Below are 14,948 nucleotides of genomic sequence, written 5' to 3'. Positions count from 1 at the left end.
GAAAGTGAAAATCCGTTTCTCAAGTTATGCACTGAACACTTATAGAACGAATAGGCAGTCAAAGAGTGTACGATATATGTCTGCAAATATTTCTTTCATATTGAAACCCTTTTAAAAAACAAACATGATAATAAACTGTTAAAAATCTAGATCACTTTTACAATCTTAAAGACACTTAATAACGCATCTCTGGAACCAGTAGTTTAAAAAGTTATTTCTAATACATTTATGCAAGCATAAATGCCCGCATACGTTTGACTTTCAAGATAATGAAGTGTATAATCACACCAAAGGGAGCAGAGTCGTTCCTTTTAAATACTGTAAGAGTCACATAAAGCGAGGGTGGAGTATTCTAGTAAATATCTACAGGTCGCCCTACCAGCTTTCTCGCTACGATCCGAAGTTTAATATTGTCATAAGTTTGGCAAAACTTATTCGCTGTACAACTGTATTTATTTCATTAAACATGACAACACTGCATTTACCTACCTTTACAGTACGATCGACATGGCGGCAATGGCTTGTTGTTTTTGCATTTTGGACTAAATACAGCACACCAGAAATCCTTTCCACAAGACATTTGAAACAAATCCTGGTGAGCCGCTTCGGAAGATGCTACCTCCATTGGGCTTTTATGTCCAAGAATATTTGGAAAGGTTGTCATCTGCCAACTTGAGAAATTCATACAGTTTGCTGACGTCACAGGAACACACACACCTAACACAAAAAGGCAAGTTAATATGTTTAACTGAAATTATGTCTGAAAGGGCTTTAAATCATATCGTTTAGACGAACACAACCAGAATTACATTGTTTCTTTATACCAACGGAGAAAGTTTATCAATTTTCAGGCAAACGAAAAACAAATGTTCTCGTAAACTTAAAATTTAAAACACCATTTCAAGGGACTTGACTCCAGAAGAACGTTATTTCTGTGTAGTATCCAAATCACAGTATAATATAAATATAATATAAAAGCTGTACATGTTCTACTAAAACACTATGAATGAATTTGTATGAACACTGTAAGTATCATTGCATATGGCATTGACTTTGGACTTACCAACCCGACTCAATCTTACACGCAATGCCCTGATCGTTATATGCTTAACACACAAATTGATGCTGTAACGTTTTGAAAAACCCTGAACGGTATTAAAGGGCAAATCCATGAGAAAAATACGGTTAGTTATTTTAACTGGGGACCATACGCCATTTTTCATGGAATTGCACTCTGTGTATTATTGAAGGTTCCATGTACACCGCCGTACGAATACATGTACACCTGCGGATGGCTCTAAATCTTATTTCGGTACTTTTAACATTACTCAATCCGAGACTAGGAGGGCGCAGACGGTAGTTTGCACTACCACGAACATCTCAATCAAACCTAGCCTGCAACATTTTCATTTGTGTCATGTTGAGCGACCTGTGGGTTTCCACTTTTTCATTTTAATTGCTCACGCTTCGCACTTCTTGATAGCATGTCTATGAATTATTTTAAGCTTGCGTATATTTTATTGTTGTGTTATTTTGAGAATAAAATGCAGACTATGCAATAAAGCCATACGTATAATGCTCATTACCAGGTTTCAAAAATTGGCCACGAAACATTACATATCATTCATTTCACAACACAATTCAGCCTCTTTATGACTACCGCATTTTGCGCATGTGTAACTAATGGACGGTTAAGATAGTAACAAATGTTAGTTTCTGATGAAAATGATGATTAGATTCTTACTTTCTGCTTGCTTTACTTAGCCTTTATGATATACATAAACAGTTAAAACTCGATATCAGGGATACGCTTATCTCAATATTCCTGTTATCTCGAAGCCATTTGCAAGTCCCGTCTTGAAAACACATTCACAAAATTTAATTTTAATTTGAAAAGTAATTAATAGTCCTTTAGTAAATACCACATTAGATAAGTTAAATATTCTTACCAGGTTCTGAGGTAGTTATCACAGATAAAGCAGGATCTAAAATGATATAAGAGCTTTGATATTGCAATTTATAGTGGGACAAAATTAAAACTATTGAAAGAGTCAATACAAAGCACAAATTTTATAATCAGATTTACTCTACAGCCACCAACTATGATACAAATAAGAATTTTTACCTACTAATTTTTTTTGTCAGAAATACAGCTTTAATTTCATAAATTAAAAACCCTGTATTCAACTCCCATAGTGTACAAAAAATTTTCAGTGGTCTCCTTGTTTTAGTCATAACTACACATATGCCGTCAAATATGACGTAATGATGGCGTTTCGACGTACCATGCATCATAAATATCCTCGTTTTCAAACGACTAAACAATCGTTTTCATTTGTCTAAGAGTATTGTTGTGACTGACATAGCACTAGAAACAAGTAGTGGCATAAATAAAAAGGTCATAAAACAGAACCTTTTTCTGCATTTGCTCATTTTGCTCTCGTGGATTTTGCCAGGACATATCCCATTTGGGGCAGCTCCTCGTGGGATCCAGGTCTGGCAAAAACCACTCGAGTCGAAAACAACACTGCATATCAAGGTTCTATGGTAATATTGTACTTTGACCTTTTATTTCCATTTCCAGCCATATTTCTGTCATGTTTTTCTTGATCTGTGCTATGAGGCATTATCATGCTGAATATATACTACATCTACATAATAAACGAGCAATGAAAGCTTTAATATCCAGCTCATGACTATGAATGAAACATTATCTTATATGAATACACATCGGCTACTGTCGACAATTGTTCAGAGCTAGACTTGATTTGCCCTATCTGTTCACTTATCAGACAATTTGTTTGCCGATCAATTCTTTAGATACGACTGAAATCTTCTCAATTTGTTATTTGCATGTAAATAGAATGTTACATCCACCAAAAGTTTACAAAGAAGTCGTATTTTCGGCAATATCGAGAAAGGCAGTATTTATCAAAGAAGTGATTACTAGACATTGTTCAGAATGGCGCAGAGATTTCCAGACGGTAAAATGACAAGACAAATAAGAAAATAAACACATCAGAAAACAAATGTGCGATTATGCTTGTGATTATACAAAAGCGAAAGCGAGCCTGACAAAGCAAAGCAATATTTCATTTTCATGACATGGAGGCTAGCTAGACGCTGACAGTGATATATTCCAAATACAAGGCCTTTATTAAACACATTAATGAAAAGGCAAAGATTGCAGCTGCCTCGTTTCTTTTCCACTTTACATATAATTCTTTAATAATAATTTCGCAGACAGCTTTACGGAATTTTAGGTCGGTCATCTCCTGTTGACATCATTTAAATTTTTTAAAAAGTTCGTTCTTTATGTGGAATAAACTTCTCTTTTCCTTAAATTTATACATGAACAGTTTCTTCCGTTTTCTAATAATTTTGTCTCTTTCCCCAAGTCACTATTTTAATAGATAATATTGTCAAGCGTATATTTAACTGAGTTAGAAATAAATTCCACCTTGAAGGAAAAAACAGAAATACATCTGTATAGAATTAATACAATACACATACATGTGTGTGAAAATCTGTTAAGACAGCTTTCAATTTTGTGATGAACAACTCGTTTATAATTGCAGGAAACTGCTAGATGGCTTGTACTTGCAAAATGGCATTCTGATTTGAAAAATAAACATATCTTGGGTTATATATATTTATTACCTTTTAGTTGAATATCAACTGATTGTTTGCCAATCACAAACAGACTATCGCTCAGGCCGTCTATAAGCAAACCAGCAATGTCTTTTGATGTTGTAGCATATATATCTACATATCTATCAAAATGAAGGATGAATTTTACTAGCACGCTTCCTGAGCTGAAAAATAGAAAATGATATAAACATAACTGTTTTCTTTAACGTTTCACACGATATTAAAGTTAACTTTTATACAAGTCTAAAATGAGAATACTTCATTACGTATGAATTCAGCCTTAAGAAACCTACAGACTATCGGTTAAGTGTAATGCTACGGGTGCGATAAAAGCGCAACAGCGCTAATTGTTCTCTACAAATAGTTTCCTATCTCTTCTATCACTTTATGACAAAATGTCTTACTGGAATAAAGCTCGAATAACGGTGCTATTAAATATTGAAATAGTTATTTGTATTAATGTAAATAGTATATATATCTTGCACAGAAACGCATGTAACAAGTGGAATTAACGTAATTTATTTCTTAAAATACAGGTGATGCGCTAGAAACACTGAAGTTTATGAAAATGAGACTCGTCAATTAATGGACATGTTTATTATCAGGCAAACAATAAGACTTATGGTTTACATACAAAGTTAGTTGTCTCAAGTATACAGGTGAACGCTAAAATGCAAAGATCTTATTAGAATTTCAAATATGATTTAAGCCCGTATGATTTATAATTTATCTACAAAATCTTTTGAAGGTATAATGACAAAATGTTGTTTCAAAATTCAATATTTGGCAGTAACTAAGAAGTCTAACTCACCTTATATCTACAATTTCAATATGAGAAAATGATGCACCTAAGTCGCTATTGGTTAAAATGCTATTTATCTGAAAAATGAACAAAGGTATGTAATATGTATATACATATGCAAGTACAAGAAGATAATTATATGGGGCCAAACAGTATATTTATTTCTATGTGTCTTAAAAAGCGTGATAGATATATTTTTGATATCTTCAAACTATCTGTTAGAAATTTCCAAATCTAACATGTAAAATCCCTAATATGCATGCATATAGATATATATATATATATATATATATATATATATATATATATATATATATATATATATATATATATACTTGAGCACAATTGTAAAAGAATACTACATTACCTGTTGACCATATTTAAAATATATCAATATCAAATTTGTAGGAATATGCATTAATTCATCTTAACTAGGTTAATGAAAGCAGGCACGTCATGTGAATATTACCAGTTGTTACACTATTAATCACTGTCTATATACAAACATTTTTAATGGTATATATGAACTTTAAAATAACTAATCCCACTTTATTGCTTTGGCTATTACTGTGAAATACTCTTATAAGAATCGGATACAATATGTTTAAAAGCTTGCCATCAATCATTTCTAAAGGTTAATTACAGATGTCGGGATCACTTTACTTCCGGTCTACAGATCAATTACACATTGTCAACATTTTTCACCTCTTAGTGGACCAGAAAAATAATCACAGACATTTGCGTTTATTATTTAAAAGCCCAAGGGGAAATACTTTGTATCGTTATTTAGATGCATATCTTTGCTAGAGTAAGTGTTTAGTATAAATCCCATATTCAAATGTTTACAAATTATCCTATCTGTTTTTTTGTATTTTGTATAGGGAATTCATATAGACATCTTACAAGAAATAGCCACGTGTTAAGAGGCTCAGCGCAAGTAACAAAAGCTTGTTTTATACACGACAAACGCTTTTACATTGTCAGTAAAGTACCCAAAGCATAAATTAATACAATAACAAAGCTGTTGGCGTGCCAAGCTAAAGTTATTTTAAAGTTAAAGCCTAACAAATTTTCAACCAATCAAGTGACAGGAGATTTATTAAATAACATCAATTTTAGTTAATGTTTCAGTGACATCCACTTATTATTCAACCTTGAAGTAAACAGAATTGCAGTAGTATATGAAATTTATCCACGCCTCTACACATATATATATAAAGCTATGAAATTACCAATAACTTCAAAACAGCCATAATTTTACTTGCTTAAAAACAACAGACAAAACACCAGGTGGTCGTTCCTCATGGATTGACACCAATATCCTATTAACTAATCTAATTATAGGAAAGTCGTAATAAAAAAATTTGCAGTAAAAAATATTGACAAGTTTAACTAGAAGTAGTCTGAAAATGAAATTGCCAAAGAATAAAGTTTATACTAACCTGATATGTGAATGAGGATGAAAATAATGAGTAAGATGTTGACGACTTGTCATTATATTCTTGTTTATAAGAAGAAAAAGGCCCCTGAATAATCCGCAGACTTCCATCAATAACTTTTGTTCGGAACAAGACCACTGAAAGAAAGTGAAACATATTCTTATTTTTAGAACAGCATACAATTTTTGAATTTCATAAATTTTAATGTTGTTTGTGTCAGTATACATCTTCATGTCTAATGGTGACTATTAATTTAGCATACTATTGCTTTTGCTTTTGTGGATTTACAATATGAAATTAAGTTCCTATTTTACCGATCAGAAGAATATCATGTCAATGTATACAATAATTTGCTTCAGTTTAGACAATCTCGATAAAATTATAAACAGAAATTAGGTTTCAGTTTAACTACAAATTCCATTGACTAAATGGGCGAATCATGTCAGAGTTCAAAATGCTCAATGGACTGTGTTTATTTATACATGCCATGTCAATAAATGTGAATGTATGTTTTGCAAACGGAAACTTTTAGCCTCAAGCACCTTAATGCGCCAATAACTGAATTTTGAGTTAATAAAACTCAAAAACAATGTTGTTGTATTAAACCTATTCCTTCGAATCACTAAAGAACCCACCGAAATGTGGATGCACCATCAATTGTCTTTACTTGGCTTTCAAGAAAATGACACGAAAACAAAGTATAAACTCATGTTACTTCTGACAATACAAAACTCATTAATCACGATATAAACGATCCAAAAGCAAGTTGCTCCATCTTAACATGAAACATTGAATTAATACATGTTCAAAATGATTTCAAAGTAGACAGTTGTATTTTCGGTTTACAAATACATACTTGTATTGGTAGACTGAAATTATAGTTAGACTAGGAAAATCACATGGTATGTCGAGTAATATATTTTGGGAGTAAAACTGTCATGTGGGAATATAATATTATACTGTATATATATTATATATGACCAAAATGGTAATATTAAAACTATGAAGCCTAAATGAAATGTCTTTTATCAAAGCGTAGGAGCTATTTCACAGCGCACGGAAATGGGAATCTAATACCAAATCTTTGCACGTTTTCCCGTAGATATGTTGACAGTCTAAGCAAACAAATCCATAAACGATTTCCATTTACAATGTTTTACTTCTTTTAACGGTTTAAACAAAATTACTAAGCCATGGTTTAGACAAATTTATTACAGCAACTTGAAGCTCATTTAAATCACTCTCTGGTCTGTTTCCAGACAATCCAATACTCTTGCAATATGAGATGGTCCTCCTTCCGCCAACTCCCTGCTCCTACGCCTATTGTTTACTGACATATTAGTATCAATGTCTCCTGAAAGCTGTCGTGCTTACGTAACTAATTATTTATTTATAAAATCCAGTTATCAGTTGAAACAGTATTCCTAATTGGACTCCCTGATGCAAACTATGCACTTTGCCGTTCGTCTTTTACGCCGTGGCACAATCGTCATTTAGTTGTTTAACTGGTACTCTGGAGATGACGGACTGCTACGTAGGTTTTAAAATTAAGCTATATACATTAGTATTAGAAAATGTTAGCAGCTAATACCATTATCAATCGATGCTTAAACTTACCCTTTCCTGTCGGCGGCCGAAGACTTGGTCGAGTGATCGGCGTGGACGGTTCTTTGGAAGAGCCAACTGGAATGGTAATGCATAAAATTTGTCAACAAATCTTTCATACAAGGCTTTTCTAAAGATTTTAATGCTATTCTTCTATAATTTGCAATATTCTTATTCAATATCCGGATGATGTTTAAGAACTGTTAAACAGATGTATTCATTTGACAGCATTCGTTTGCATTTCTGAAGTGATCTTTGTCTGAAGTGATTTGATTCTTTTGTTGCTCTGCCTTCTGAAATGCTTCGATTAATTTGGTTAATATATTACTTTACACGAGCAGTGTTATGGTTAATATGCATGCCTTTTGATACCAATGAAAAGACGATGCCTAACTGCGTTATTTTTCTTTTTGTTGTTTGTTTAGAAGATTACACACGTATACATAAGCTGCTTTAGCTTTCTTCTTATACAAGCACCAAAACTGTTTAAAAGGGACAAGTCAGTCACATTTTCTCGACAGGCCATGTCTATTAAGAGAAACCTTGCATTTTGAAACCATTTAATTCAGTTCGTTTTTGTTAAAAAACAAACTGTATTGTATTAAAAGACCGGCTGGGTTAAGAGACCACTGTTTGCCATTCCCCTATGTGATATCTTAAATTCAAGTATTGTACAATGAAATGCTACTTATACCTTTACCTCCCGGTTTGGACGGTTCTGTTGACGAGTCATCTGAAAAACAACAAAATATATCCACGTATATTGTATTTATAGCCTCACCCATTTACAGCATGCTACGAACCCTTTGATGTTTAGCTAAGTTTTCTTTCACGCTAATACAGTTTAACTCATATAACAAATTCATTCCTAAAGTTTGTTTCACATCTAATCAATATATCTAAACGGAAGACTTTAGAGATGAAGAGTACATGATTCGTTGTCGTCGTGCCCTTCAACGTTAGATTCTTAGAGCTTTAACTGTGTAAAGGATATTGGGTACATTGTACTCACACTCTATTTATAAGATATTAAAAAAGCAAGAGTGCCAGAATGTCACAATATACACCCGTCACAGCAAATTTCTTTACTCTAGCACCTGTATTTGCAAATGGAATTTTAATTTTGTGGCTGTTTAGTAATCACTATAAGTCTTTTGTTTTTCTAAGTCCACAAAAAACTCCTTACCAGGTAGAGATACCTTAAAATACACCAAACATTGGAAAGTAACATCTATGTTGTACTACAGAAGAAAAGTGTTCTTGGTTTTTCCCTACGGTCAATTATAAAAAAAGTTACAATATAAGTTATTTATAGTAACAACTAAGGGAAGTGAATCTTAAAAAAAAAAAAAAACAAGAGTGCCAGAATGTCACAATATACGCCCGTCACAGCAAATTTCTTTACTCTAGCACCTGTATTTGCAAATGGAATTTTAATTTTGTAGTTGCTTAGTAATCATTGTAAGTCATTGTTTTCTAAGTCCACAAAAAAACTCCTTACCAGTAAGATACCTAAAATACACCTAAATTTGAAGTAAACATCTATGTTGTACCACGAAAAGTGGTCTTGTTTTTTCCCTACGGTCAATTATAAAAAGTTACATATATAAGTTATTATAGTAACAACTAAGGGAAGATAATCTAAAAAAAAACAAGAGTGCAAGAATGTCACAATATACGCCCGTCACAGCAAATTTCTTTACTCTAGCACCTGTATTTGCAAATGGAATTTTAATTTTGTGGTTGTTTAGTAATAACTAAGTGTTTTGTTTTCTAAGTCCACAAAAAAACTCCTTACCAGTAGAGATACCTTAAAATACACCTAAAATTGGAAGTACATCTATGTTGTACCACATAAAAGTGTCTTGGTTTTCCCTACGGTCAATTATAAAAGTTACAATATAAGTTATTTTAGTAACAACTAAGGGAAGTTAATCTTAAAAAAAAAAAAAAAAAAAAAAAAAAAAAAAAAAAAAAAAAAAAAAAAGTCCACAAAAAAATCTTTACCAGGTAGAGACTGGTCAAAATACACCTCAAAATTGGATGTAGCATGCATGTTGTACTCACGAAAAGTGGTCCTCGATTTTCCCTACGACGAGTAATGAAAAAGTTACAATATAACTAATTATATAGTAACAACAAAGGGAAGTAATTCTAAGAAGGAACTGCGCATGACACTCATCTCATGATGGTGTATAATTGTGTCAGTTAATCAAATCCCTCCATGCATGAAGAAGAATGCTTCGACAAAGTCATTCTGTATCTGACCTTTGGCCTCTAGTGTGACCTTGACCTTAGACCTAGGACCTGGTTCTTGCGCATGACACTACGTCTTGTGGTGGTGAACATTTGTGCAAAGTTATATCAAAATCCCTCTATGCATGAAGAAGAAATGCTCCGGACAAGGTTTCATTCTTGTATCCTTGACCTCTAAGTGTGACCTTGACCTTAGACCTAGAGAACTGTATCTTGCGCATGACACTCCGCCTCATGGTGGTGAACATTTGTGCCAAGTTATATCAAAATCCCTCTATGCATGAAAAGAAATGCTCCGGACAAAGTTTTCATTCTTGTATCCTTTGACTCTAAGTGTGACTTGACCTTAGACCTAGGGACCTGGTTTCTTGCGCATGACACTCCTTCTCATGATGATGAACAATTGTGCCAACTTTCATCAAAATCCTCTATGCATGAAAATATGCTCCGGACAAAGTCATCTTGAATTTGACCTTTGACCTCCAAGTGTGACCTTGACTTAGACCTAGGACCTGGTTCTTGCGCATGACACTCCGTCCATATGGTGAACAACTGTGCCAAGTTTCATCAAAATCCCTTCAGCATGTAAATATAAGCTCCGACAAGTCTGTGGACGCCGCCCGCCCGCCCGCCCGCCCGCCAGGGGCTTTCCATAATACGTCCCGTTTTCAAACGGGCGTATAAAAAAAAAAAATAAAAATCCAAAAAAAAAATTGTAAGTCCACACAAAATCTTTACCAGGTAAGATTGTCAAAATACACCTCATTATTGGATGTAGCATGCATGTTGTACTACAAAAAGTGGTCTCGATTTTCCCTACGACTAGTATGATGAAAAAGTTACAATATAAGCTATTATAGTAAAACAAAGGGAAGTAATTCTAAAGAAGGAACTGCGCATGACACTTTTCTCATGATGGTGTTTAAATTTTGCCAAGTTACATCAAAATCCCTCCATGCATGAAGAAAGAAATGCTTCGGACAAAGTCATTCTTGTATCTGACCTTTGGCCTCTAAGTGTGACCTTGACCTTTGACCTAGGGACCTGGTTCTTGCGCATGACACTCCGCCTCGTGGTGGTGAACATTCGTGCCAAGTTATATCAAAATCCCTCCATGCATGAAGAAGATATGCTCCGGACAAAGTTTTCTTTCTTGTATCCTTTGACCTCTAAGTGTGACCTTGACCTTAGACCTAGGGACCTGGTTCTTGAGCATGACACTCCGTCTCATGATGATGAACAATTGTGCCAACTTTCATCAAAATCCCTCCATGCATGAAGAAGATATGCTCCGGACAAAGTCATTCTTGAATTTGACCTTTGACCTCTAAGTGTGACCTTGACCTTAGACCTAGGGACCTGGTTCTTGCGCATGACACTCCGCCTCGTGGTGGTGAACATTTGTGCCAAGTTATATCAAAATCCCTCCATGCATGAAGAAGATATGCTCCGGACAAAGTTTTCTTTCTTGTATCCTTTGACCTCTAAGTGTGACCTTGACCTTAGACCTAGGGACCTAGTTATTGCGCATGACACTCCGTCTCATGATGATGAACAATTGTGCCAACTTTCATCAAAATCCCTCCATGCATGAAGAAGATATGCTCCGGACAAAGTCATTCTTGAATTTGACCTTTGACCTCTAAGTGTGACCTTGACCTTAGACCTAGGGACCTGGTTCTTGCGCATGACACTCCGCCTCGTGGTGGTGAACATTTGTGCCAAGTTATATCAAAATCCCTCCATGCATGAAGAAGATATGCTCCGGACAAAGTTTTCTTTCTTGTATCCTTTGACCTCTAAGTGTGACCTTGACCTTAGACCTAGGGACCTAGTTATTGCGCATGACACTCCGTCTCATGATGATGAACAATTGTGCCAACTTTCATCAAAATCCCTCCATGCATGAAGAAGATATGCTCCGGACAAAGTCATTCTTGAATTTGACCTTTGACCTCTAAGTGTGACCTTGACCTTAGACCTAGGGACCTGGTTTTTGCGCATGACACTCCGTCTCATGATGGTGAACAACTGTGCCAAGTTTCATCAAAATCCCTTCATGCATGTAGAAGATATGCTCCGGACAAAGTCTGTGGACGCCGCCCGCCCGCCCGCCCGCCAGGGGCGTTCCCATAATACGTCCCGTTTTTCAAACGGGCGTATAAAAAAAAAAATTGCAAGTCCACACAAAAATCTTAACCAGGTAGAGATTGGTCAAAATACACCTCAAAGTTGGATGTAGCAGGCATGTTGTACTACAGAAAAGTGGTCTCGATTTTCCCTACGACTAGTAATGAAAAAGTAACACTATAAGCTATTTATAGTAACAACAAAGGGAAGTAATTCTAAAGCAGGGAACTGCGCATGACACTTCGTCTCATGATGGTGTATAATTGTGCCAAGTTACATCAAAATCCCTACATGCATGAAGAAGTAATGCTTCGGACAAAGTCATTCTTGTATCTGACCTTTGGCCTCTAAGTGTGACCTTGACCTTAGACCTAGGGACCTGGTTCTTGCGCACGACACTCCGTCTCGTAGTGGTAAACATTTGTGCCAAGTTATATCAAAATCCCTCTATGCATGAAGAAGAAATGCTCCGGACAAGGTTTTCATTCTTGCATCCTTTGACCTCTAAGTGTGACCTTGACCTTAGACCTAGAGACCTGGTTCTCATACATGACACTCCGCCTCGTGGTGGTGAACATTTGTGCCAAGTTATATCAAAATCTCTCCATGCATGAAGAAGAAATGCTCCGGACAAAGTTTTCATTCTTGTATCCTTTGACCTCTAAGTGTGACCTTGACGTTAGACCTATGGACCTGGTTCTTGCGCATGACACTCCGTCTCATGATGATGAACAATTGTGCTGACTTTCATCGAAATCCCTCCATGCATGAAGAAGAAATGCTCCGGACAAAGTCATTCTTGAATTTGAAATTTGACCTCTAAGTGTGACCTATACCTTAGACCTAGGGACCTGGTTCTTGCGCATAACACTCCGTCTCATGATGGTGAACAACTGTGTTTTTGGAAAGGAATTTACATAAGCTATCAGCTTGTTTTCCAATCCATGTATTTGACATGTAAAAATTTGTTGTACATGTTATGTGTATGTTGCTTAAAAAAAATAATAAAATATTGTTTAAACTAACTGTGCAAAGTTTCATCAAAATCCCTCCATGCATGTAGAAGATATGCTCCGGACAAAGTCTGTGGACGCCGCCCACCCACCCGCCAGGGGCGGTCCCATAATACGTCCGGTTTTTCAAACGGGCGTATAAAAATCGTGTGATGGCTTGTTGCATAAACTTACACGATCCCTACAAGTTGGTTAAAGATGTGTGTGAAATGGGAGTTGTGACAACCACTTTAAAATCCCCAAGTACTTCTTATCAAGGTTTCTAAGCCCCCCATTTTTACCATGCTTTTTTGAATACTGATTTATATGATTTATTATTTTGTGTCGTTGTTTGGTATGTTCATGGTGTTTTCTCTCTCAAACAAACTAAATCTTATTTTGAATTCATGATTATAACATATCCAAAAACCTTGTTGTTGACATTTCGATATAATTCTTGCTCCCCTCACTTTGGGTGATTGTGCGAGAATCTGGGTAGGAAGAATCGGCCGATTGTATGTCTGCAAAACCACAGTCACGAACAGTCTATAGTTTCATCGCAAACAATTTAAGCCATTAAAATCTAAACCATACGTACAATATGATGACATTCGATCGACAGACGAAACAACTAGTGTGTGAAACCAAATATAAAAACATTAGTGTATATGCTAAACGGCAAATGGCAGTCTAATGTTAAAGTGGAATAATGGACATTTTTCAAGTAAAAATCCAGCTGAAATAGATGTGTGTGTAAAAAGGTTGGAGGAAATTATAGCTTTTAATCCAATATACCAAACTCTTTCTGTAACCAGTACAAAATAATAAGTTTCCAAATATGACTTTTCTTATTTTGACTGGGGTAGTCTTTTTAAGAAAAGCCAAACTGCACGCAGGAGTTGCTTCCCTTCAACTTCAGAAATCTCTCTGCCTATAGATAAGGGAAATCACTGCATAGAAGATTGAAGAAAAGAACTATTATTTTATAAGTCCGATTTCTTTATTACTGAAGATTCAGCTTCATATACTTTTGCGACATTATCGTTAATTTAACACATTTAAATGCATAGCAACTGAAAATTGCTTTTATAAAACATAAACCAAAAACACACTATGTGCAGTAAGATGCTCATAATGCCGCTTTAAAAGCCATTACTACAAGTACAAGGTGAATTGTCAGCGAAGGTTAAGCTTATCTAAAAGAATATTTCTGTGGCTGATTTAAGAAAAGAAAATATCTAAGCACCCTGTTTTAGTGTAACTGAACGAGCAATTACGAAAATTGTGGTCTTTACGGGACATTTGGAACAAAAAGAAGCGATCTTCATAAAATAAACTGTCTACTTTGACATAATATATATCGATACTGAACAATTATTGCAAGCAAACAAACACATAATTGCCCCATCATTTACTGCAAATTGGTGTACATGAGACTTTTCTGCTGCAGATTATCCCTCATATCTTAAGATATTGTTCTTCACTCAACCTACTGCGCCATCAAGCCAACTTTTGAATTTACTTCATATACTTACTTCCTTACTTAGTTTTTTAAGAGTGCTAAGTAGTGAAAGTTTACTTACTTGTTGCTAAAAATAAAAAAACCATAATAATTAGCGGTACTTATACCATGTGCATCTTGTATGTACATATTTACAAATGATAGTTAAAATGGAGGGTGTGGTTAGCATTTACCTTTGTTTCTATACGATGGGCAGTTGATGTAACAGCTACAGCTAGGCTTTGAGGTCACAACTTGTATGTAGTATGACCTTTGAAGAGTTATACGTCACGTTCAGATGTTTTAGCATTATTGTAATACACAATAGGTATAAGAATAAAATTATATGTGAAAATAAGAGGTCTAATTGCAAGGTTGTGAATGGCCTATAAGAATCTCAGGTGATTGAAACAGCAGAAGTTTGACGTGATGTAATTGTTTGTTTGTTTGTTTGTTTTGGGTTTAACGCCGTTTTGCAACAGTATTTCAGTTATGTAACGACGGGCAGTTAACCTAACCAGTGTTCCTGGATTCTGTACCAAAACTAACCTGTTCTTCGCAAGTAATGCCAA

General features: G+C 35.0%; 1 protein-coding gene across 5 annotated transcripts in view; it reads right to left on the bottom strand.

Annotated features, from left to right (window-relative positions):
* Positions 1 to 14,948, bottom strand: part of LOC123562432 (atrial natriuretic peptide-converting enzyme-like) — a 172,040-nt gene that overhangs the window by 16,135 nt on the left and 140,957 nt on the right. For 3 of the 5 annotated variants that reach the window (XM_053537443.1, XM_053537441.1, XM_053537440.1), the window contains exons 3-9: positions 8,192 to 8,230; positions 7,510 to 7,575; positions 5,896 to 6,029; positions 4,463 to 4,530; positions 3,661 to 3,815; positions 1,950 to 1,985; positions 490 to 717 (exon numbers count right to left, since the gene is read on the bottom strand). In XM_053537443.1, coding sequence (XP_053393418.1) covers positions 490 to 717; positions 1,950 to 1,985; positions 3,661 to 3,815; positions 4,463 to 4,530; positions 5,896 to 6,029; positions 7,510 to 7,575; positions 8,192 to 8,230 — 726 coding nt within the window. The remainder of the gene's footprint in view (positions 1 to 489; positions 718 to 1,949; positions 1,986 to 3,660; positions 3,816 to 4,462; positions 4,531 to 5,895; positions 6,030 to 7,509; positions 7,576 to 8,191; positions 8,231 to 14,948) is intronic. The other 2 variants (XM_053537442.1, XM_053537444.1) reach the window with 2 other exon arrangements.

This window comes from Mercenaria mercenaria, chromosome 2 (genome assembly GCF_021730395.1).
Source record: "Mercenaria mercenaria strain notata chromosome 2, MADL_Memer_1, whole genome shotgun sequence".
Taxonomy (NCBI): Eukaryota; Metazoa; Mollusca; class Bivalvia; order Venerida; family Veneridae; genus Mercenaria; species Mercenaria mercenaria.
This window is presented reverse-complemented; position numbering and strand designations above follow the sequence as displayed.